The sequence below is a fragment of the Equus asinus genome, chromosome 14 (genome assembly GCF_041296235.1).
Source record: "Equus asinus isolate D_3611 breed Donkey chromosome 14, EquAss-T2T_v2, whole genome shotgun sequence".
In the NCBI taxonomy this organism is placed as follows: Eukaryota; Metazoa; Chordata; class Mammalia; order Perissodactyla; family Equidae; genus Equus; species Equus asinus.
In genome coordinates this window covers 5,049,259-5,074,742 of record NC_091803.1, presented here as the reverse complement: position 1 = coordinate 5,074,742, position 25,484 = coordinate 5,049,259, and the positions used below count along the sequence as shown (strand labels likewise).

General features: G+C 45.3%; 2 protein-coding genes across 2 annotated transcripts; both read right to left on the bottom strand.

Moving 5' to 3' along the window:
• Positions 1-4,300: 4,300 nt before the first annotated feature.
• Positions 4,301-6,072, bottom strand: FAM220A (family with sequence similarity 220 member A). The gene has a single exon (XM_014856039.3). It carries the CDS (start codon positions 6,070-6,072, stop codon positions 5,275-5,277), a length of 798 nt encoding a protein of 265 aa, XP_014711525.1. The 3' UTR covers positions 4,301-5,274.
• On the bottom strand, positions 4,301-21,903 carry SMIM10L3 (small integral membrane protein 10 like 3). Its single transcript, XM_014856021.3, has 2 exons — positions 21,451-21,903; positions 4,301-6,154 (listed from the first exon to the last, which is right to left on the bottom strand). Exons 1-2 carry the CDS (start codon positions 21,634-21,636, stop codon positions 6,134-6,136), a joined length of 207 nt encoding a protein of 68 aa, XP_014711507.1. The 5' UTR covers positions 21,637-21,903; the 3' UTR covers positions 4,301-6,133.
• Between the last annotated feature and the right edge of the window lie 3,581 nt (positions 21,904-25,484).

Sequence of the window (25,484 nt, the reverse complement as noted above, 5' to 3'; positions counted from 1 at the left end):
ACTAAACTGATGATTGTGGTCATCATTTTGCAATATATGTAAGTGAAGTCATTATGCTGTACACCTTACACTTATATAGTGTTGTATCTCAATAAAACTGAAAACAAACAAAATTTGCCCAGATTGATAAAGGCCATTTATAATAAAGTCACTACTTGACATCCTTACACCACGTTTGACCTCACCTGCCAACTGAAAGCGCAATATGCATATGCCCCCATAGCTTCAAAAATAAGCATTACCTTCCCAAAAGCCCTGTACTGACGAACAGCCTTGAAAAGAAAACCCAGGTTTCTTGGGTCATGCTAATAACCGTATCAAAGAACTTGAGCTATGAAAAAGGCACTGCATTTTCCCACTAGGAAGGGGGCCACCACAGAAGTTAAGCCTGACTGTCTCTTACTTACCTGGGCTGGGCCCTTGGCCTGAATGATCTCATCCAGAATGAACTAGGCATTGTCATCCGCTTTTCCGGATCCCCCTTCCTCCTCCCAATAAAATAAAAACCAAAGCCACCATCTGCTATGAATCTGAGGATCGAAGGGCAAAATTCACACATCGTCAAGGTCAGGTCTGAAAGCTCAGCCCTAATATGTCACCACTTTCGTGGCCAAAAGACAAACTCATTGTTACCTACAGAAAGCCGACAGAAAAATAAAGTCATTTTTGGTGTAATATTCACCATATTAAATGAGGGAAGTGTTTAAAACCAAAACCACTGACTCCAATCTTCCACGACCCTTTGTAGAGACCGCGTGACAAACACAGGGAACAAAGAGGAGGCCCAGAGAGCAGAAGACGTTCAACCCAAATACACAGTATTTACACGGAACCAAAGTGAGACATCTGGTAAGATATTCTCGTTAGAGGATCCCTAACACAGGAGAAGAGAAGCTAATTTTAACAGGCACTCCAAATGTTTAAATGTTTTTAAATTCACGTATCTGCCAAGCCCTGACTTTACGCAGCGGAACAGGAAGCGTGAACAGTAACAATGAACCCTGCCCGCTACTCACCTGGACGCAGGGAGCCGGGATCACCTCAACCTACTCTCCCAAAGGCACCACAGCCTGGAAAACGAGTTTGTTTCCCTTATCGCTGCAGTCTCAATTTCTACGTGAATTTGGACACGTGTATGCTTGCGCTTGCCACACAGAGAACAAAGTGACTGCATTGAAAATAAACCTACTCCCCTCTTCTCACATCACCCTCATATGATAGGTTTTTCTGAACAAGTGTGAGTCCTTATCTTTGGGGGGTCGGGGGGAGTGACAAGAAACAGTGCTTTCCCTACACCTCAAATCGTACGCACTATGTCCTAGGTATGAGATCCCCTTAGACGTCCGACAGAAAGCTCGAACTAAGGCATCGGAGAGCTCAGCTGCAGAGGTAGCTACGCAATGTGGCTAATTTTATGTCCACTTGACAGGGCTAAGGGATGCCCACAGAGCTGGTCAAACATTATTCCTGGGTGCGTCTGGGAGAATATTTCCAGCAGAGATTAGCACTTTCATCCGTAGACTGAGCAAAGAGGGCCCTCACCAACGCAGGTGGGCAACATACAATTAGTTGAGGGCTGAAGAGAACAAAAAGGTGGAGAAAGGGTGAGTTTGCTCCTTGCTTGAGCTGAGACATCCATCTTGTCCCGCCCTCGGACGCTGGCGCTCCTGGTTCTCGGGTCTTTGGCTTTGGGACTGACGCCACCAGCTTGCATGGCTCTCAGGCGTTGGCCCAGGACTGAATTACGCCCCCGGCTCTCGGGGGTCTCCAGCTGGCAGAGGGGAGATGGTGGGACTCCGGCCTCCATGACCGTGCGAGCCAATTCCCATAATCAATCTCACGTTTGGAGCTAAGCCTACATATCCCGTGGGTCCCGTTTCTCTGGAGAACTCGGATGCAGCACGTTAAGTTGAGGGAGCTGACAGACACACGGCCTTCTCCAGGTCGTGTGAAATGAGCGGCAGTGCGGAGCGCTCGTGAACTTCAGTGTAACAGAAGCTTCGAGAATTGGAAAACAGAGCCTAATTCCAATCTTCAAACACGTTACTCAATTGTTTCCTGATGGCAGAAACGGAACTCTGAGTGGGCAGACGGGGAAGGGAAAACAGGTTAAGGCCACTGCCTTGAACGAACAAAAAGGCTTAAAGTGAATTGGAGAATTCCACTCCGTTAATATTGTGGTGAGGCACGCGACTGCAGAAAAATTCCTTACATTGCTAGTATCTAAACAATTAACAAAATTAACCGTAAAGAATCTACTCAAAATACAGCCAGAGCAAAACTGTAGCAATGTCTGCTCTTGCTCCTTAAATAACCGATTTGTTGCCCAGAAGAAAAGCGAGCGCTCAAGGACTCCTCAGACCAAAAGGGCACGAGCCATGGACACGAGGATGAGCACGTCTGATCTGGCGGGGCTGACGCGCCCTCCCTGCTCAACGCAAACCCTTCCATTAAAACGTCTCCATAAAGCAAGGTCATTTGTTTCAGGAAAAAGACAAGTTGATCCCGTGAAGATTACCTTTCCCAAGCAGCAAGCCTCTCTGCAAACACTTTTTTCTGGTCAAATTTCAGTCATGCAAATATTCAGCTCAATGAATAGTGCAAATGGAAGTAAAGCGATGTTTTTAATATGATTAATCAAGTTTTGATCAAAATAAAATTGGGGAAAAAAGAGAATATTTTGGAAGCAAAGGGGAGCCAAGTAGAAGTAACCATTACTCTTAAGTCTTACTTAGGGCTCTAATTTCAAAACGTTACATGGACCATATTCTCGCTTGGATGGATGCGTTTCAAAGCTTCCACCACTCGCTGGTGTTGAAGAGCACAGTTTCCAGCTCTGAGTTCAAATGGTTTAGGAGATGCCCCCGTAATTCTATTTCTTCTCCTTGGAAGGTTTAAAAAGGAGAATTTAAAAGTTATCTAAGGGGCAGTGTAGAGGGAATTCTATAGCATATTTCTTATTCCATATGAAATTACAGCAAACGGTCCATACGAATTTCAGAGCACACAGGATTCATACCGAGCTCCAAAATACACGTCTCACTTCCTATTTATAAAATCCATAGTCATATAAGAAGGATCTATTTAAACGCAAGAGTTCCTTCACTTTTATTCTCTACAGGCTTGCAACTTCATAATCACTTCAAGACCTCAACATTCATTCCAACGCTAAAAAAAAAAGTGATGATTTCCAAATGTGAATAACCAAATCCAAGATTTTGTACCATACACTTTCTAAATTTAAAATGCTTGTGCTGTTCAACCCTTAAGAGGAGAATACATAAAGGCAAAAAGGAAGAAGAAAATGCACATACACTTAAGGACTTTTAAAATAAGTTTCCCTTAGTTTTCATTGCCAAAATGATACATCCTAAAATATTTCAAATGAGTGATCCCTTTTATAATTCAATCATGGAAATTTAATTTATCCGAAAGAATATCTTATTTCTGTACTAACTGCCTGAAAAACAAAAATGTTTATAGACTTATTTTGCAAACTCATAAAGCTTTATATGGTACATTTATCATCACCTCTCTACCCTGGGACCTTCCACAGGAGAGGCCACCTTCACACAGGAACTGGACACAACGGAGCACCAAAGGGAAAAAGTGCAGCAAAGTACATGTGAATTAAGAAGTTAATGTGAAGAAAAAAGTGAATGCGAACTTCTCCCCAAAGCTGTTTTTAGAAAAAACACACTTTATTCTAATATAACCACATGAGGACATTTCACATTAATTTAGCATCTGATGCCAAATAGAGAATTCCGTATTTGTTCTTTGCAATTGGTTGAAAACGCGTATACTTGCAATTTACAAAACAAAGGAAATAAAAGTTGATGAGTCATGGAAAGTTCCATCTCAGAGGAGGAGACTTAGTTTAAAACAACCACCACCACCAAAGGAGGGTGGGGTGGGGGCAGAAGGACTTAACGAGAAAACAGCTCTCATGAAATGTGTCCTCGTCTCCTTTCACAATGTCAGTGACCCCAAACAGAGTGTCCACTAGCCAGGGCTTTCATTGCTCAATCAGGACGCTGTCCCTTTAGACTGGCTGGCGATGGTTTTCTCTCGAGGACTCTTACTCGGGGACTCTACGAGCACCACCCTAAGGACCACAGGACACGATTTCATCACATCCTGGGACGAAAGTGAGAACTGAGTTCGACCCGGCTTTAGACATTTTGTTTTTCAGGCTCTGCTTCCAATTGTCTAAATCTGCAACCTACTCTGACTGGCGCTGAAAGATTTTTAAATATTAGGAAGACAGCGTTAATAAAAAGACAAGGTGAACCACGACTACACACATAAAATATTTATTATGCTAAAGAACAGATTTTATTTTTCATTTTCCCAAAACACTAAAATAGCACACGGTGTAGTAATATTCAGCACACAAACTGACAGATGCAATCAGTAACCCCAAAAGTGGTTGTTTTCAGTCTTACTTCGGGACTCCTTAAAAACTTACACTCTGAAGTGACGTTTATCGAAGGTATCAACAAAAGGGGACACCTCAGAAAAATCTCAGGGTAAAAGTTACCTCAATTCCTAGAACCTGGAAACTTTCTAGAAGGAAATACTCGATTTGCCTCTCTCTAACCGAGCTGCGGCAGAGTCGCAAGCTCGTTTTTCTCTCAGGCAACGCTGCTAGGGTTCCTAGTTTGAGGAAGGACTATTCTAAAAGTAAGTTTAATATTGCAACTTTCACCGTAGAGCCTCCATTTAAACCACATTTCAAGCGGAAGGAAAGGGATGTGAGAAAAGAAATCAAGATTTGCTGCAGACCAAAATTATTTTACAAAACGCAGAAATGGTAACAGCCTACCAGCAACTCAGCAAGGCTCAGAGCAAGTACCGAGGGGCTGACTTTTACGAATACGCACTTCCGGTAGATGGTCAGAGACAGTCTGAAGACACGGTATCTGGGTCAGCAGCCCTTTAGACCGGGTGTTGAAGATACACAAAGAACTTTATGTTAAATCTTGATGTTCTAATCTGATATTTATAATGGGATCTTATTAACGTTTTCCAGGAAATGGTTTCCCAATCCTGAACGTCCTTTAAGCACATTTTAAAACATTCTCAACATCTCCTTCCACATCAACCAGCTCTCCATGAGTTTAAATTCCACTCACTTGAATTCTGTCTGGTCACATAAACCAAAGCAGAACTTCACGGCTGCACTGTCTGCAGCCAGATTTAATGCGAAAGAAATCATTCTAGGACAATTTTTAAAATTAATCTCACTATTTTTATTGTTCTGCTTGTACCTTAACTATGGCGTGACGGCTTTGCTAACTCAAAAGCTTGTAGAGCCAGCAAGCCCAGTGTCATCTGCAGACCACATGAGGGACTTTTTACACTCGAAAGCACTTTCTTGTCTTCTACTGTTTGCTCTGAAGACGTGGGCTTTGAATGGCCAAGGAAAACAGGTTTCGTCTCATCATTCAGGAATATCTCAGGACACGCGTGCAGCAGTGTAGACAGCGTGCAATGCAGGCCAGACAGTTCCAACTCAGGGCCTAGCCCCTCAAGAATAGCACTGGGCGGTGCATCCTCAGAAATCCCCATTTCTGACCGTTCTTGATGGCATGGTAGTCCTGACTCCCAAGGCTTTCCTTTGTGGCACCGTCCTTTGTGGCCGTCAGTGGCCCTGGGCCCTCCTCCCAGCCAGTCCCTCACCAGAGCTTCCCCAACGCCACAGGACACCCAAGCAAAACGCTCTTCTACAGGCGCAAAGAACAGATCCACAATCTTGCTCTGAGCCGCTGCGGAAGCTGAATTTCTCCTTAATGATTCTTCCAAAGATGGAAGCACTTTGCTGCCATGGTGAGACAAGAGGTTGAACTCACTCGGATCATTTTTCATTTCCAATGATTTCATCTCCTCATTTTGTGAATTTCCATTGACATCAACTGCAGGCTTAATCACCCAGGAAGGTACATCACCTGATGGGCGGGGGCCCCCCTTCTGTGTTCTTCTAAGTCTACGTAATAGTGTGGCCACGTCCTCTCCCCCTCCCTTCACTTTTGCAAGGCAGGTGCCAAGAGTCCCTCTTCCGTCCCTCATGCTGTGTGTTCTCGGATGCAGTGAGCCTGAGGACACGCCTTTGTCAGTCAGCAGACGGCCTTCAATGGATCTCGATGTGAACCTGAAAAACATAATCAAATTAAAGTGTTATAATGAAGATACAGTCTCAAGAGAGTCTACACACATCGGATATTTTCTAACAAATGTCAAGATCTCTTTAATAGTCTCTGGTACCAAGGATTCCTACTTTTTTTCGGGGGGGGGCATATTAGCCCTGAGCTAACACCTGCTGCCAATCCTCCACTTTTTGCTGAGGAAGACTGGCCCTGAGCTAACATCTGTGCCCATCTTCCTCTACTTTATATGTGGGATGCCTGCCACAGCATGGCTTGACAAGCGGTACATAGGTCCACACCCGGGATCTGAACCAGTGAACCCGGGGCTGCCAAAGCAGAGGGTGCGAACTTAATCGCTGTGCCACAGGGCTGGTCCCAAGGATCCCTACAGTTTGATAGAAAACAGGACGACAACCTACCAATTAGAGATCACAACAAAAAGAACAGTACTTTATTAATGCAGCATTTCCTAATAATACTTAAAAATTTTAAAAAAACATTCTTAGGCTTTGTACTTTTCACAGCAACATAATTATCTGCATAGGTTCAATAAAAATCTGTCCTTTTAATGGGACAGAATTGTGTGACTCAATTACGCAACCAAGGCCTTACCCGAAGTGTCCTATTTGAAAACGATTCTGTGTCTCAGGTGTGACAAGCCACTTTTAAGCAATCAAGGTCAACTTTACTTATGGATCCAATCTCTACAAAGCCCTCCCAGGAGAAGCAGCTGGAGGGGTCCTGGCACACAAGACCCCAGCCTTAAAGGAGGAAGGAAGATCTCTCGCTGGCAGGTCAGGAAGCTCAGCAAATTCTGGAGCCTCGATAAGGGAAGAATTCACCAAAATTCATAGGTACTGCAAGTAAAAATATGGCGGAGACAGCTTCTTGGAGTTAGTTCCCCACTCTCAGACTAGCAAATAATTGAGTGTTTGCAAGAGATTCTCCATAAAAACTTCTGGACAGAAGTTGCTTTGTGATGTCAGCAGTTGTTCAAGAGCAAACTCGAGATGGCCCATCTGGTCAGCACCCCTGCTGCACCTGCAAACCTAGTGAGACCAGTCTCCTTCTGTGACCAAGAATAAGCTTTGACATTGCTATGTGCCAAATGGGGAAGAGGTCACAAAAACTGTGAAAAGCTTTGAAATGGACAAAAAGTAAGATTACTGGCTGTGCTGTCCAGTGCATCCTCTGGGTTACCTAATTCTACAGGGCCCTGCACCTTTGCCTCTGAGCTGCTCTACAATCCTGTGAGCTGTGGGAACCTTAAGAGGAAGGCGAACCATTTCCTGTCCAAAGAAATGAAAATTAATTTCATCCAGAGGAATGCAACTGATGACTGCCCTGTGGATGCTGACCAGTTTTACATTTGTAAATTCACTTTAGCATTCCTGATATTGTGTGTGTGTGTGTGTGGTCTAAATTCTCTTTTAAACTGATTAGAACATTCTACTAGTTCCGTCATTAATTGATAAGTTAAAAAGTCTCTGACACATGTTCCTTTAAAAAACAGCCATAGCCCCAGAACATTAATAGATGAAAAATAAATATATAAATCATATTCAGTAATTTTTCTAAGAAGCTATCCTAAGGAACAGCCATCTAAAATGCAATAACTCTACTGGGAAGGAGGAGAGATGGAAATGTGGGTACGGGAGGCAGAAGCCAGGCAAAAGACAGCTCACATCTCATCTCCCACAGTGAGACACAGACAAAGCCTAAGTGAAAAGTCGAGAAGCAACAAGATAAGCAGTAATTTAGAGACAGAGAAGTGGACACCAAGAGAACCAGCGAGAGCTGAAAGTGGTTGGCCACGGGGATGGAGAAATGGGCAGCAGGAAACTGCTGTTTCTCTGAAATCATCTCACGGAACTAGGAGACTCTGTAAGCTATATGACTCTAAACTTGTGTTCAATGTTTTAAAAAATCAGAGAGAGCATACTGGGAAGAAAATACAGCAAATAAGTATTATTGGAAGCTGAAGTGGAAGGCACTGAGGGGCTGACAAAGAGGCACAGGCCGCGGTTACAAGGAGCGTGGCTTTCACTCAGCAGGTGACGGACGGCTGCTGAGGAATTTTCAGCCCAGAAACGCTGGCTAGATTTGCAGTCTAGATTAATCACTCCAGCTGCAGTGAGGTGGCCAGACTGGAAAGGAACCACATTAGACACAGCAACTAGGAAGCTATTCCAAGAGCGCAGGGCAAAGAAGGGAGGCTGGGAGAACAAAGAGGAGAGAGGAACGGAAGTATCTTCTTAACGTCGGGACTGACTAGATGTCAAAGGTGAGGTTGCTCTGACTGTCGATTCTGGTACTGAAGGTGTCACTAACTGAAAACGGGGAGGGGGAGCAGGCCTGGGGGAAGTCCCAGGGCGCAGACGGACGTGCGGAGTTTCACTGCGGGACGCCGCCAGCAGCTGGACTAATCAAGCTCAAGAGAGACGTCAGAGCGGGGGACCTAGATTCGGAAGTCACCAGCTTTCGGGAGGTAGATAAAATGATGGCCCTTGTATAACACATCAAGAGAGAAGACGGAAAGAAGGTACAGAGGGCCGGGATCTCCAAGATCTAAAGACCAGACGGGCAAGGGGCCACCAGAGCCACCAAGGACTAAGACTCAAAAGCACCCTGGGAAAACTCCGTGTCACAGACGCCAAGTGCATTGAGCGCTCCAGAAAGACTGTGGTTAGACACATTTCCTGCACAAACCGCTAAGTTAGCTACACGCACACTCTGAAAAATCCTTCACACAATCTAGTCCAGCAGTCAATAAAATGGGGTGACCCCACCTCAAGAAGCACGGGGGCAAGTATCAGAATATCTTTTCCTACTCCATTGCTGTCTTGTCCCCCTCTTTACTTTTTCTGTTTTATCATATATACGATATTTTGGTGGAGCAAAATATATAGTTTATAAATAAGGACAGATATAGATATAGACGTATCTATGGGGCACACAGAAAACTCTTTATTGATAGAACTGTGACCATTACTCTATATAACTGATAAAAATATATTTGAACAGTATAAAGCAATATACAAACAGAAGATGAAATTTTTTTTAATTTTTTAATTTTTAAATTTTTTTTTTGAGGAAGATTAGCCCTGAGCTAACATCTGCTGCCAATCCTTCTCTTTTTGCTGAGGAAGACTGGCCCTGAGCTAACATCCATGCCCATCTTCCTCTACTTTGCATGTGGGATGCCTGCCACAGCATGGCTTGCCAAGCAGTGCCATGTCCGCACCCGGGATCCGAACCAGAGAACCCCAGGCCGCTGAAGCGGAACGTGCGAACTTAACTGCTGTGCCACCGGGCCGGCCCCAACACAGTTGCATTGGTCGGGAATCTTTTTTTTTAAATTGAGATATAACTGACATAACATTAGTTTCAGGTGTATAAGATAATGATTCGATATTTGTATATATCGCAAAATGATCACTTGCACAATAAGTCAACATCCATTGCCACACATAATTATAATTTCTGTTTTCTGGCGTTGAGAACTTTTAAGAGGTGCAATTCTCCTAAGTGTGGATTCCAGCTACAATTCAAAACAAATACCTTCTAAGTTTGCAAGTCAAATCTAATTAACTTCTCTTGACAGTTCTCTCACATCAACTTTCCAAATTATTTCAAATCTTACATTTATTTTATTGATCTGAATGAAATGTACTAAGAATGAACATTTTCCTGAAATGGAAGGATTCCTAAATATATTTTTAATACATCTTTTTTTTGAAGAAGATTAGCCCTGAGCTAACATCTGTTGCCAATCCTCCTCTTTTTGCTGAGGAAGACTGGCCCTGAGCTAACATCCGTGACCATCTTCCTCTACTCTATATGTGGGACGCCTACCACAGCATGGCTTGCCACGCGGTGCCACGTCCACACTTGGGACCCGAACCTCAAACCCCGGGCCATCGAAGCAGAATGTGTGCCCTTAACCACTGTGCCACCGGGCCGGCCCCTTTTTAATACATCTTAAAATAGGTTTTGGAAAAAATCTTAAGAAAAACAGGTCATTTAATATGGGCCAATTCTCAGGAAAATTAGTTTCTAGCCACTTTTATTACGTCCTTGTACAAGGACTTAGTACTGTTCAGAAAAATAAAGTATTTCCAGAACTGTTACAATATCTTAAATAAGGTAAGATTAATGTAATCATGTATTTAATAATGACAGAATAAGTTATTTACTGAAGATCTTCTGGTCCTTTAGCAAATTTGGTAATAAACTATGTATTTAATTCTCTTAATAAAAATACTTTAGGAGGTCGGTGAAAACATTTTGGCTCTGAACGCTCAGCTAGCCAGCTCTTCTGGTATGAGACTCTTACACACATCACTTCTATTCTGAGAGCCAGAAAGAACTTTCAAATAACTTCTAAACACGTCATCTGTGAAACATTTTTTGTAGTTTATTCTCCCTATACTACACATATATTGGTCCACTATAGTGTACCAAATAAAGTATGCCTAATCATATAATTAACTGTCCTTGGCCCCAGTTATCTCATCTCCCACGTCCACGCTAAGTTTACAAAATAATAAGCAGCATAAATTATGGCAAACACACTTATTCACCAAAACTGAGACCACCAGAATGAGGGAAGGAGACTGTTTTGAAGTTGAAGACAGTACAATTTAGGAAAAATAAAGTGCGGCAGTGGAAGTAAATTCCTGAACTTACTCCCTCATCCCCCCCAACCCAAAGATGCCAAAGATCGAAAGTGGAACCACAGAGGCAGAGCGGGGGATGTGCTCGGGGAAACGAGACTGTCTGGGTATGTCCGCGATCCTCAGTGTGGACATGGGCAATCATCTTCCACAAAAACCCCTGCCCGAGGGAGGCAGCTGACCTGCTGCGTGACAATAGGCCTGACCCAATTAGGCAGCTGCTGCCCTCTTGGACTGCTGTCACCTTACCTTCCCTAACCTGAGCTATTAATGGCCTCAGAGACCTAACGGTCTGGATACCACTGCTCCGTAAACTAAAAATATCCCGGCGTCTACGTTCCCAAAAGCCAGCTGGCAAGGCTATTCCCACAAGGGGGCCGGGGGAAGACACAGCTAGGCGAGCAGCGGCTGCTCGGCCAGGTCAGGACGACAATGGGCTTGGAGTGGGGGCCTGCCTTACGAAGGCTCACAAATTCGATCCCAGACCATCCTGGCCTCACCCAGCCTTCAGATGTGAACATCAGCACACCTTAACATCGCTGTGCTCACGACTAAAATGATCAGACTGAGGTGGCGGCTGAAACAAATTCCTCAAGTTGCTACACAGCCTAGAGGATGAGAAAGAGGAACGACTCAGTCATGTCCACACAAAGCTGAGTCATAACGACAGGAAACACACTGCCAGTACTGAGTTCCCGTCACTGATCAGTCAGTGTGCCCAAATCATACCTGCCCTTAAAAAGCCAAGTGTGCAGCTCTCGCTAGCCACCACCCTGCTTCCTCCTTCGGTCACCTGGACGCCAAAGGTGCGCTCGCATGGCTGAAGGCCAGGCTGTGAACCCAGCTCGGGGGCCTCGGGCGATCCTCTTTCCTCAGGATGTTGTGAGCACTCAATGTGTGACAGCGGGGCTGGCCCGGTGGCACAGCAGGTAACTTCACACGTTCTGCTTCAGCGGCCCCGGGTTCACCGGTTCGGATCCCAGGTGTGGACACGGCACTGCATGGCAAGCCATGCTGTGGCAGGCATCCCACATACAAAGTAGAGGAAGATGGGCACGGATGTTAGCTCAGGGCCAGTCTTCCTCAGAAAAAAGAGGAAGATTGGCAGATGTTAGCTCAGGGCTAATCTTCCTCCGAAAAAGAAAAAGAAAAAAACGTGTGACAGTGCCTAGCATCTTCTCTGACCAGCATCCCATGGGCATCCAATAAACAGCAGCTATAATCATCATCATAAGAGTGTTTTGGGGAATGAACGACAAAATGCTGCCGCGAGGTTCTGCAAAGCTGAGGACAGAGAAGTGACTGCTGGATGGCAACATGGAAGTGGCCTAAACACCGACCAGCACATTTCCGTGGAGGGGCAGAGGCCGAGGCCCAGGCTGCAGGGGCTGAAGAGCAAACGGGGAGCACCCAGAGGCACCCCCGGCACTGCCAGAAGAAAACACAGTGGAACAACTCAGTGGAGGGCAAGCTGGCAATAACTTCAAAATCATTTGCAAATGCGTATAACCTTCCATTCGGGATCCCGCTCCTGCAGTCGTGCTAGAGGTTCAATCGGCAGGCGTTCGCGGAGCCCCCACCCTAAGCCAAGCACTCGGATCAGGATGCAAGGCCAAGCAGACGAACAGGGCTGTCTTCCTGAAGCCCACTTTCTAGCGTACACACATACAAGGACAAAAAGGGCCCGTGCACGAGGTTTTTCACTGCAGTGCTGTTTGGAGAAAGGTCGGTTTCAAACCTTATCACACCCTATATATCAGGATAAACGCAAATGTATCATATTTAAAAGTAAAAAGTGTACATAATAGTACCACAATAAAATATGGGTGGATTCCTTATATGTTTCGAGTTGGGAAGGCCTTTCCAACTGTAACAAAACCCAAAAGTCAGAAAAGATTATTAACTTTGACCACATAAAAATAAACTTCAGTATGGCAAAAACATGCCATAAGCAAAATCAAATATAGTAACTAGAAAAAAAATTTCAGCTCTTATCACAGACAACTTTTACCTAACAGACGCAAAGCTCCAAGAGATGAAGACCATGAACAACCCAACAGAAAAATGGGCGAAGAACAGGGATAGTTCACAAAAAGAAATGCCAACAAGTCTTTCTCCCACACACACCTCGTCCTCTGAGGCAGGCAGGCAAAACCAAACACCAAAATACACCCACAACAAACCACCTCCTCCCACCCCCCGCAGCCGCCCTGAACCCCCCCACCTCTGTCCCACATTCCTCGAAGGGTCTCCCGCTTCCACCTTCCGCCCTTACAGCACGGCAAGAGCAGTCCTGCTGAAATGGTTAAACAGTCACCACAGGACCCAGCAATGCCACTCCTAGGTATGCAGCCAAGAGAAACGAAGACATGGCCACACAAAACCTCCACAGGAACGTTCACAGCAGCATTATTCATAACAGCCAGAGTGAAAACGGCCCAAATGTCCAATTGATGGACACAAAGGAAAAGAGGAGACCAAAGAAATGTCACAGACTGGAGGAGGCAGCTAAGGAGACACGGCAACTCAAGGCAATGGGGTCCGGGAACAGAAAAAGGACATTTAGTGGGAAAAACTGAGGAACTCCAGAGAGTACTGGACTGATGCTAATCTCTCAGTTTTGACAACCGTTCGACAGTCACGTAAGATGTTGACATCAGAGGAAGCCAGGCGAAGGGTCTACGAGAGCTCTGTGTAAGATTTTTCAACTTTTCTCTAAGTCAAATTATTTCAAAGGAAAAAGGAAAAAAATAAACCAAAAAAGTGATCGATTCTGACTAGGATTTATTTAAAATACTCCAGTGTGGGGTGGGGAGATGGAGACAGTGCAGGGTCGGGGTGAAATAGATAAAACAAGGTTAGCAGAGAGTTGATCCTTATTGAAAAGGGGTGATGGATACATGGGTTCAATATACTATTTGTGTGTATATTTGAATATTCCCATAATAAAGCTTTTTAAAGAATGATCCTTTCAGAAAGTAAATCAGATGGGGTCACGTCTCAGTGAAATGTTTCCCATTTCACTCAGAGTACAAGCCAAAGTCCTCACAGAGGCAAGAGCCACTGTCTCGCGTGTCCTCCCCGACTCCAGGAAATTTGTTACTGTGATCATCTAGGAACAGAATTAAGAATACGCACTTAGAAACTTTCATGGTAACTCAACATGGCCACAACATCCAGGAGCGTAATCACTGTTCTAGTAATAAGCTTTTTTAAAAATTTGCAGTAAAAAATACGTAACAAAATTGAGCATTTTAATCACGTTTAAGTGTACAGTTCACTGGCACTTACGTACGTTCCCACTGCTGTGCAACCATCGCCACCACCCATCTCCAGAACTTTCTCATCTTCCCAAACTGAGCCCTGCCCCCATTAAACGTTAACTCTACTCCTCTTTCCCCCCAGCCCCTGGCACTCACCATCCCACTTTGTCTGTATGAGTTTGACTACTCTAGGGACCTCATCTAAGTGTCCTTCTGTGTCTGACACTTCACTTGGCATGATGTCCTCGAGGTTTATTCCACTATAGCAGGAATCAGAACGTTCTTCCTTTTTAAAGCTGAATAACATTCCACTGTATGTACGCAGCACGTTCTGTTTATCCACTCATCTGTTGATGGACACTTGGGTTGCGTCTACTTTTTGGCTGCTGCGAACCCTGGAGTACAAGTGTCTGAGCCCCTGCTTTCAAATCTTGTGAGTATACACCTGGAAGCAGAATGCTCAATCATATGGTAAATCTGCATTTAACTTTTTGAGGAATCGACAAACTGTTTTCCATAGCAGGCATCATTCTACATTCCCACCAAGAGTGCACAAGGGTTCTTTTTACTCCCCGTCCCCACCAACATTTATTTTCCTTCTTTTCTATAATAGCCATCTTACCGGGTGTGAAGTCATATGTCATTGTAGTTTTGATTTGCATTTCCCAAATGACGTTTTTGTTTGCCCCAGCACTGGACTGTCTTGCCTCCCTGGCAGAGGGGAGGGGTGCTGGCGACAGTGCCACCCCAAGGGAGGACAGGGTCGGGGGGGGGGTGTCTCTGTCTGTGTGGATTGAGGCTCAGATTTGGAGCTGGGGCAGTTAGTGGAGCATCTCGGAGGCTGAGTTTGGCGTGGGGGTCCCTGGGTCTGGGCTGGGAGATTCTGCCAGTGAGAAATGGGTGGTCACTCACCCTTCGGGTCTGTGAGAGTCCAGGGGGTGGGGAAGGCTGAGAGTCTCACAGAGAAAAGCGGACTCAGGTGGGTCCGTGAGAGCCCAGGGGCAGGGGGACACTGGGGGCTGTGTCCACAACCTGCAGGGCCAGGACAAGGAAGGGGGCCTGGACACTGGGGCCCCTCCTTGGGTCATCCCATGGGGCCATGAGGTTGTAGGGGGTGAGCTGGGGCTCAGAGCTCATCATGGTGACATGTCAGGTCCTCACTGTAGTTAGTGGCCTGGCTGCCCACAAACATGTTCCAGTTGCCCATCTTTTCACAGGTTTACTAGCCATTTGTATATCCGCTTCGGAGAAATGTCTATTCAGGCCCTTTGCCCATTTTTGGATTGGTTTTTTTGTCGTTGTTGAGGTAAGAGTTCTTTACTTACGCTAGATATTAACCCTTATCTGATAAATGATTTGCAAACACCTTCTCCCATTCTGTGAGTTGTCTTTTTCAGTCTCTTAATAGAGTCCTTTGATGCAAAATGTTTTAATTTTGATGAAGTCCAGTTCACCTATATTTTCTTTTGTTGCCTGTGTGTTAGCAAGAAATCATTGCCAAGTTCCCCCTATGTTTTCTTCTAAGAGCTTTATAGTTTTAGCCCTTACGTTTAGGTCTGTGATCCATTTTGAGTTAATTCTAATTTACGGTGTAAGGTAAGGGTCCAACGTCACTCTTTTGCATGTGAAATCAATTCATTTTTATTGGCTCTTACAAAGCTATCAGGAGGTGGTTTGGTCTGAATGTTTGCAACCCCCCAAAATTCATATGCTGAAACCCTAACCCCCAAAGATGATAGTATTAGGAGGTGGGGCCTTTGGGAAGTGTTTATGTCTTGAGAGTGGAGCCTTCATGAATGAGATGAGTATTTTTATAAAAGAGACCCCACAGAGAACTCTAGCCCCTTCCACCATGGGGGGGACACAGTGGGAAGGCACTGGCTATGAACCAGGAGGGCCCTCACGAGAGCCTGACCATGCTGGCACCTTGATCTTGGACTTCTCGGCCTCCAGAACAGTGAGAAATAAATGTTGGTTGTTTATAAGCACCCCCCCACCACCTGTGGAGGTGAAGAAACTGGTCCTTCTCCACAGATCATCTGAGAAGCAAGGCCTCGGCTCTCTCCTGAGTGAGGGCTACGCCCTGGTCCTGGAACGCTGCCACAGGTATTGACAAGCACATGTATGAAAAAGTTTATAAATGTGCTAATACTACATAGATGATTTTTAGACTTGCTTTTTCTTCGCTTTATATATGGTGAATATCTTTTTCTTTCTGAATATCTTTTAACATGAGTTACATACAGATCTAACTCATATCCTTTAATATCTGCCTGAACCATTATATGACTATTGGTAACACTTTTAAAGAACTCGAGTCCAGGATACACATATTCATGGTACTACTCTTTCAAATTTTATAGAGAGAGAAAATTTTTCAAAACCTACTTCAACCTATTTGTACAGGTTGAAAATTTTTCAGAAGTGTATGAAAAATGACGATTAAAGCACTCACGTGAAAGACCCAAAAGATCCCGTAGTATTTTTGTGTTCCTACATGTTCGGTACTTATCACCTCAAATATACTGTTGTTCGTTATCTCAGAAGCCAGAACAAACTCCTAAGTGTAACTGAGCTTTCGACTTGGCCCGTTAAGCTTTTACAAAGCTTATAAGCTTTTATAACATTTCTTTAATAGTCCATCATTTCTTCCAGTTTTCTTCTAGGAGCTTGACGTCAATCAAGCAAAAGGAAAAAAACTCCTTTCAAGCTGGAACTGACGCTGGGTCTAGGGTCTTGGAATCCTCACTACTTCTGAAATCGTTCAGACATAAGAAAGATCATTTAACCAGAGCCAAAGCCAAAGTCTTGTCAATGTCTACAAGACACCACCTGAGCTAACGTCTCAGTCGGAACCTCCTGCCTCCTCCTTCCTCCCTGACCAGCCTCCTGCTGTTCTAGAACACGCTGGCCTTGCACCAGCGGTAGGGCGTTCTCTGCACAAGATGAAATACTCTTGTAACCCAGACATCTGCAAGGCTAAAGCCCGGACCTCCTTCAGGGTTTCGCTCAAATGCCACCTCATCACCGAGGCCCACTCTGACTGCTCTATTCAGAACAGCAACCCCCTCGCTCCTGCATTTCTGAGCTCTGTTTATCTGACTGGAATGAATGAATGAATGAATGTTTTCAAGTGATACGGAAACATGGAAACCTATGGAGCTATGGATTTAGAAAGCCATTCAGAAAGAGGAGCCGATGAAAAAGCAGTTAGAAACAGAACGAGTAGAGGGAGGAGCCGAGGGAAGGTTCCCCGGCCTGGTCAGCGCCAGTGTGTGCTGGTGGTGTGGCTGTGGCGCCGGAGGATGAGGCGTCTTCTTGTCTCTGATTGTTCTTTTTCAGGCCTCCTCTTTTTTTTTTTGAGGAAGATTAGCCCTGAGCTAACTACTGCCAATCCTCCTCTTTTTGCTGAGGAAGATTGGCCCCGAGCTAACACCCATGCCCATCTTCCTCTACTTTATATGTGGGATGCCTTTCACAGCATGCTTGCCAAGCAGTGCCATGTCCGCAGCCGAGATCTGGACCGGCGAACCCCAGGCCACCGAGAAGTGGAACGTGCGCACTTAACCGCTGCACCACCAGGCCAGCCCCTGGGCCTTCTCTTTTAATAGTTATAGGAATCGAGGTGACCTGGGGCTAAGATACTTGATTCTTCCCACAAGCCACATAACTGAAAAGTTGTAGCACAACTAGTTAAATTACAGCAGGTTGTCAGCACAATTTTTTATCTTGCTTTTACATTTAGTGTTTGGTATGCATTCTCATTTTTTTTACTGCCTTATATTTCAGATTCTGTCTAAAATAAGTAGGATGTTAATGACTCGAGATTAAGGCTTGCTTGCAAACAGTATTTTTAAATCACAACCTTCTGAGTTCACAAAGCCCTTTTGCACCTATTTTGTCATTTAATCATCTTTCATATTAAAGAGGTATGCACCTCCTTAAAATGCCTCGCTGCCCTACGAAGAGATGCCTCGGAGCTTTTAAGGAAACGTGAGAAACGGAGTCCTTTATTCCTCATTACTCTCAAAACAGATGGAGAGGAGGGGTACAGAGCGTTCTGAACAAAAAGAAGGCAGTGCGCTGGGCTGTCCCCCTTTACTCAGATTCCATTTCCTATTGCACCTCCCTTTAGCAGAGGCCAGAATAATTAAAGCCTCAAATCAGGTAAGCTGATTTTCCACAAATGAACAGAAATTCTAACCCTGCAGGGGAGTTTAAAGTAGCAGATGTAACTATTACAGTAAAGAAGAGAGACACTCCCACCCCCACCCAGTCCCCCCCAGCATGTGAAACGGCTGCTGGTGCACTTAATCAAGCTCCACATCAAACCTAAAATCCCCGGTTCTTAGACAGCCCTCCCCCAAAGTAGCTGGTGACCACCTTGTCCGTGCCTGCCCAAACCCCACTCAGCCCTGACCTGAAAAGGCCCACACTCCATGCCTGGAGCATTCAGCTCCCGCAATTCTCTAAAGCTGTGCTGAGCTGGACTACTGCTTGACATTGAGTCCACCAAGTCAGCCATTATGGGCATCTGGGATTGCTGCGTCTAGGCTCTCCTGACTGCCCATATCACTTTTTTTTTTTTAAGTTTTACTTTTTTATTTTTGCCACCTCACTTCTATCATAGACCAATTTCCCTCCTCCAAAATGCACTTACTCTCAATCATTACAATACAGATTCCTTGTTATGAAATTTGCACTTGAATAACCTTCCCAGAGATCATCTCACAACCCTCAGAACAACTGAGAGATCTGCAAACCCTGAGCATCGTACTAGAAACGGAGTCCCTCACCCCACCCTTTACTGCTTCTGAAACAAACAAGCCTTCAGCACTCTTGCAATGAAGACAAGCAGGTGCAAGATCACATCAATACGGTGATCACAAGTCCTCTCTGAAACGAGAACTGAAGCGTGAGAATGTACCAGCATTCAAAGAGCCAAAGGAGAGCATTCAAGGTGGCGAGAACAGCATGTGCAAAGGCCCAGTGGCAGGAAGGGGCTCGGTGCATACAAAGAGTAGAAAGGAAAAAGGGAGATGTGACAAGCAAGGAGCAAATCAGGTGAGAGGTCAGAGGTGGGCGGAAGTCGGCACTGCAGGGTAAAAACAGGTGAACTGCATTCTGTGTGCTCTGGGAAACTGTTTGTTTGTGAGGAATGTCATGATCTACATTTTTAAAAGACTCTAACTAGCCTGTAGAGAATAGATGGAGGCTACTGCAATAGTCCGTGCAAGTGAATATGGTAGCTTGGACTAGGGGGTGCTCATCAACAGTATGTGGACCTATGAGAAAGGCAATTTTTCTAATGGTACAAAACAGGGTAATTTTCAACATTCTGTACGAAGTTCTCTCTTACAGTTGTTCTCATGATTTGACAAATGACTGCAAAGTATTCATGTAACTCCAGACAAGAGGTTCCAAAGTAGGAGCTTGGGAGTCAAATATAGCCTGCAGATGCGTTTTGTTTTGGACACAAATTTTTTTTTTTTTAATTTGAGTTGATATTTAAAAATCAAGAGTTCCAACTTTGCTGGGAAATCACTAGATCTGGCAAAGAAGAGCTGGTGAGTGGCAACTGGCTAGAGCACATCTGTTTGACATCGAGTCCACCAAGTCAGCCATTATGGGCATCTGGGATTGGTGTGTCTAGGCTCTCCTGACTGCCCACATCACTTTTTTTTTTTAATTTTTAATTTTTACTTTTTTATTTTTGCCACCTCACTTCTATCATAGACCAATTTCCCTCCTCCAAAATGCACTTACTCTCAATCATTACAATACAGATTCCTTGTTATGTAATTCCTCCGTTTCTAGTACGATGCTCAGGGTTTAATGTCAAGTCTTTCTGGTTTACCCTGTCCCCACACCCAGCAGCCTTTACTCATTTATACCACCTGCTGCAAAGATAGTTCGGTTTTCTACTCCTTCAGCCGGGTAGCACTTAAGGACGCCACAAGCCCTTCCTCACATAAAAGCATCTCAGGGGCTGGCCCTGTGGCCGAGTGGTTAAGTTCCCACGCTCTGCTTCGGCGGCCCAGGGTTTCGCCAGTTCAAATCCTGGGCACGGACACGGCACTGCTCATCAAGCCATGCTGAGGCAGCGTCCCACATGCCACAACTAGAAGGACCCACAATTAAAAATACACAGCTATGTACCAGGGGGGTTTTGGGAGAGAAAGGAAAAATAAAATCTTTTAAAAAAAAAAAAAAAAAAGCATCTCAATTTGGACTTTGAAATAAAGAGGCAGGTTCATCTCAACTCACCTTAACACAATTTTGACCAACAGTTGATTTTAAGTCTTATGTGGCCTGCCAAGACCAGCGATGGGCACCAGAAACCTGAAGGTCCAGGCACACGGACAATTCCAATCTGATAAAACCAAACCAGACGGGGGAAAAAAGGACAACACCCACATGGCCTCAACACTGCCTGGTCCTATGGCTCAGACTTCCTAATTTTGCACACCAGAGAGAAACAACTACTGTCAGGCTGTAAGCCCCCCCCACACTCCCCAGGGCAGGGACCCGCCCCTCCTCCATCACAGAGCCTGTGCCCAACACATAGTAGGCACTCCAAGATTGGTAAACGGAATCCAAGAGAAGCTAAGCTCTTGACCATCTGTGACATACCTGGAAAGGAATAATTCTCAATCTGATGACCTTCCCTTCTACTAAAAAAAGGCAGCTGTAATTCAACGTAGGTGGAAATGTCAGTCATTTGTCGCAAGGGTGATCACCAGGGTGCTGGGCGTGTGCGAGTCCGTGTGCGTATTATTTCAAAACTGAATTGTTTCGGCCCTCTGAACCTTTTGGGTCTCTATCTCTTCCACTTCATTTTCCCTCTTCCTCACCCCCAGCCCGCTTCCACCCCTGGCCAGGATAAATAAGATACACCCATCAGAACATGAGTTAACATTAATTAACCCACTTTTAAGTTTGAAGGATTTTTTTTTTTTTTCAAGCTTCGTAAAGTTTGAGAACTAGTAAAGTCAACCACAAACCCAACCATCTGTAATTTTCTGTTCCAGATTTCCTTTTCGGGGCCTTTCCAGCCCGTACCAGCATTCACTCGCCTCTCTGCGGACCCCACCCCGCAGCCATCGGCCCGTACCCAAGGCAAGCCGCCCCACCCCGTCCTCCTCCCCACAGCACCGTCTGCAGAACGGGGATAACAATAACCCCGGCGGGTTTTCTCCCGCGGGGCTGCAGGAGAAATGCACGGTGCTTGGCAGCATCCACACTCAGCATCCAGCCCGGCAGCATCTTCATCGTCCCGGGCGAGGTGGGCCGGGCCGCGGGGCACAGACCTGCGCTCGGGAGGGTCAGGGGAGAGGGACCAGGCGGGCGCGGCTCACCCACCTGCAGGCGGACGTTGAGCATCATGGAAGCCACGATGTAGAGGTAGGGGAAGTTGATGCGCAGCCGCCAGGCCAGGTCGAAGAAGATGAGCAGCGTGCGGGTCAGCCCCTTGCAGAAGACCCCATAGGAGCGGGCGGCGGCCGAGCGCGACAGCCGGACAGCCAGGCCCGACAGAGCCGCCGCCATATAGACCGGAGCCCGCCGCCCGCCCGCCCGCCGAGCACCGACCGGCCGCGGACCCGGGCCGCCCGGCGCTCCGAAGCCCGCCCGCCCTGTCGGCGCCGCGTCGCCCCCGGGCCTCCGCCCCGGCCGCTGGCCCGCGCTCGGCGCGCTGAGGGAGCGAGGGAGGCGGCGGCAAGGCCGGTGGGCGGGCGGGCCGCGGGGAGGGCAGTCCGCGCGTCACGCTCGGGGAAGCGCCTCCGCGAGCCGCCGCCCGCTCCCAGCCGGGCCGCGCGGCCTGACGTCACAATGCCCGCGCCGCGCCTGCGCGCCCCGGCCCCGCCCCGAGGCCCCGCCTCTGTCACCTTCCCCAGGTGAGACACGCATGCGTGGACGAGGCGGCACGGGGAGGGCGGCGGATGCGCTGTCTCCGTCTGCCCCCTAGTGGCAAGGGATGAAATGATGGTGAATTTGAATCGGAGGGTCGCCCGAAAATGTGAATGTACTTGATGCTGCTCAACTGAACGCTGAAAAATTATTAGAACTGTAACTTTTACGTTATGTCTATCTGCCACAATTATAAAAAGCAAACACAGGGTAGCTTCTTGGGGCCGACAGGCAGAACATGCTCCCCATGTGGATTGCTTACGGTCCCCAGCCATTCTGTTCAGCGTCGACTTATAGAAAGTTTGATATTTTAATAATTATGATATTAATTAAAGCCCCTGATGTGAAAGTGAAAATATTGAAACTTCCAAAACTTCTAGTGTTCTGGGGTTTTTTTGGTTTTTTTGACAGTGAAAAACCCTTCCTACTTGAGCCTATAGATGTCTATTAAAGATTGCTGTGGTGTGAAGGTAGATCCCTTCCTTCTTGTTTCAGACAAAGTGTTTCACATCTTATTACTTCTGCAAACCAGTGAGAAAGGCTGGGAATTTGGTACAGGGGAGAAAAAAGTTTCATTGAGAAAATGAAAAGCAAGTCTTAAATCCTTTACGAAAGCGACAGTAGAAAGCAAGTGTAAAAGTGGATTTAAATGTAAAAATCCTGTGCCCCAAAATGGATTTGCAATAATCGTTTTTAAAAATCATTTTAAAATTCTCTACTCCAAAGTGAATTCACAAAGTCATTTTTTAAATTAACTTTTTGTTTTTTTGAGGAAGATTGACCCTGAGCTAACATCTGCCGCCAATCCTCCTCTTTTTGCTGGGGAAGATTGGCCCTAAGCTAATATCCTTGCCCATCTTCCTCTACTTTATACGTGGGACGCCTGCCGCAGCATGGCTTGATAAGCAGTGCATATGTCTGCGCCCAGGATGGAAATCAGCGAACCCTGGGCCACCAAAGCGGAGCTCACAAACTTAACCACTATGCCACAGGGCCAGCCCCCAAAATCATTTTTTTGATCTTCATGTTATGTATCTATAATCCAAAGAAGATCGTACATCACAGAGGACATCTCTAGTATTATAATGACTATTATTTGGTATTAGCATTGTTCTTTAAATGTTTACTCTGGTAAAAGAATCATCCTTTTTGATATTCAGTATTACCATATTTCCTATCCATTGTGTTTTCGGCCAAGACCGTTTTAGATAGATATTTGAGGATTTTTAGCTTTTGGCTAATTTTATGGTTATATTAAAATAATATTTTTCAAAGCATTTGCGCAACCCTGCAGTTTCCCATATTTTTGCAGCATTACATTTGGCCACATTTATCGTTGACATTAAGAAGCTCACTTCCCCTTTTTTGGGAGCTATTTTTTCCTTTCAGTGCACAGTGGATTCTGTCTTTGACGACTGCGGAACACATGCTGCTGAATTATCATTGTTTTTCAAGCTCTCCTCCCCAAAAAAAGCAAAAGGAACCCTTCTTTATACAGTATCTAGGAAAATAATTTAAAGATTTGAAAAGCTAGGGTCTTCAATGGAAGATTTGCCTAAAGACACAAAATCGATCTGACAATGTGTAAACATTGGAGCTCAGCTAAATTTGTTCCTAGGCCTGTAAAGATTTCTCACTGTTGGAAAATTGGCAGTCCTTTTTATTAGAATTATGTTGAAAGACCAGATGGGCTGCGGTGATGTGAGATATATATATTTCCTCCCTGGTTACTCATTTCTTTGTCTCGAAATGCCATTGAGGTAATGAGGCATTTTTAACAAGCTATTCAGTTGCCATAAACAATGGCAAACAAAATGACCACAAAACTAACCTGACCAAGGTAAGCAACCTGTTGTAATTAGACATAATGAGAGGTCAATGGGAACACACAGGAATGCTAACAAGACTTGAGGTTTAACATATATCAAGGTTAACTAGTTCCAAGCCACAGAGCAGGCTGGTAAATCAGTCTAGCCTCCTGACCTGACATTAATTCAGCGCCAATTTTCTGGCATCTCTGGGAAGACATTCTGCTAATTATAATCTGAGAAACGCACAGACTGAACTAATTATAAGTCAGTGTGAAAAGTATTTTCACAGCGGTACAAAGGGTTCTGAGAGGACGGAGGAGAAATGCGGCCAAGGCAAATAGGAAAATAATTTTATTCACAATTGCAACAGAATCCAAGTGATTTGCCTACAGTCTCCCCTCCTGCCTTCAGAGAAGCTTCTCCGGTGAGGGAACTAGGAAAGCCTTTTTTGTTTTCAGCACGACCTGGTGAGAAAAGCACAGGGAAGCTGGGTTCCAGGTTCCGTAACGTCTCAGCGCCCCGTGACCTGGTTCTGTAGAATGAGGATCCCACAGAGTATTTGTGAGACATAAATGAGGTCAGGGGTGCACAGCATCCAGCACAGTCCCAGGTGGATAGAGGGCACCCAGAAAGCGGTAGCTACTTTCACACTCGGAGCCCATAAGTCCTTGGACAGAATGCGAGTTCTGTGGCTCTATCAATAATCATTATAATTAATAATGTCTATCTACGGAATGCAAGCAACCAGAAGAATGAGACAACTTGATTATGCTGCTGGAAGAGAGGATGGACACAAACGACCCAAAATGCCAGTCAGAAATAATTTATATTCCTTTGCTCATTCCTATGGAGACCTGGAAGGGTGGGGTGGCTTTCAACACGTGAGCTCAGTTGCCGTTTTGAGAAAATGCAAGTTTCTAGTCTCCCACTGAAGGGCTCTTTCCAGGCACCTTGATCAACAGCTCGAGGCCAACGTGAGTCTTTGACACAGAAGTAGTTTGGAGGCATTTTTGATGTTAAGTAAACAAAGTAAGGAGGACACAAACATGCATAGAATGCCACTGTTTAGCTAAGAAAGGGAGAAAGATACACATACATATTTGTACATATTTGCAGGGTTTTGGGGGGTCTTTTTTAATTTTATTATACTTTTATTCTTTAAATAAAAGGATAAACCATAAGTTAGTTTTAAAGTGGTTCCCTGTAGTGAGAGGGAGGGAATAGCATCAAGAATACAGAGGTAGGGCCAGCCTGGTGGCGCAGTGGTTAAGTGCACACGTTCCACTTCTCGGTGGCCCGGGGTTCACCGGTTCAGATCCCAGGTGCGGACATGGCACCACTTGGCAAGCCATGCTGTGGCAGGCGTCCTACCTATAAAGTAGAGGAAGATGGGCATGGATGTGAGCTCAGGGCCAGTCTTCCTCAGCAAAAAAAAAGAGGATTGGCAGTAGTTACCTCAGGGCTAATCTTCCTCCAAAAAAACAAACAATTGAATAGAGGCCCTCAGGAAAAAAAAAAAAAAAGAATACAGAGGTAAAAGCTGTACTGCTCTGCATATACCTCATTTTGTAGAATTTGAGTTTGGAACCGTGTAAATATTTTACGCAACTATAAAACAAAACGACAATTTTAAAAAGTTCCTAAAAACCGAAAGCAAAATGAAACAAATGAACCTGT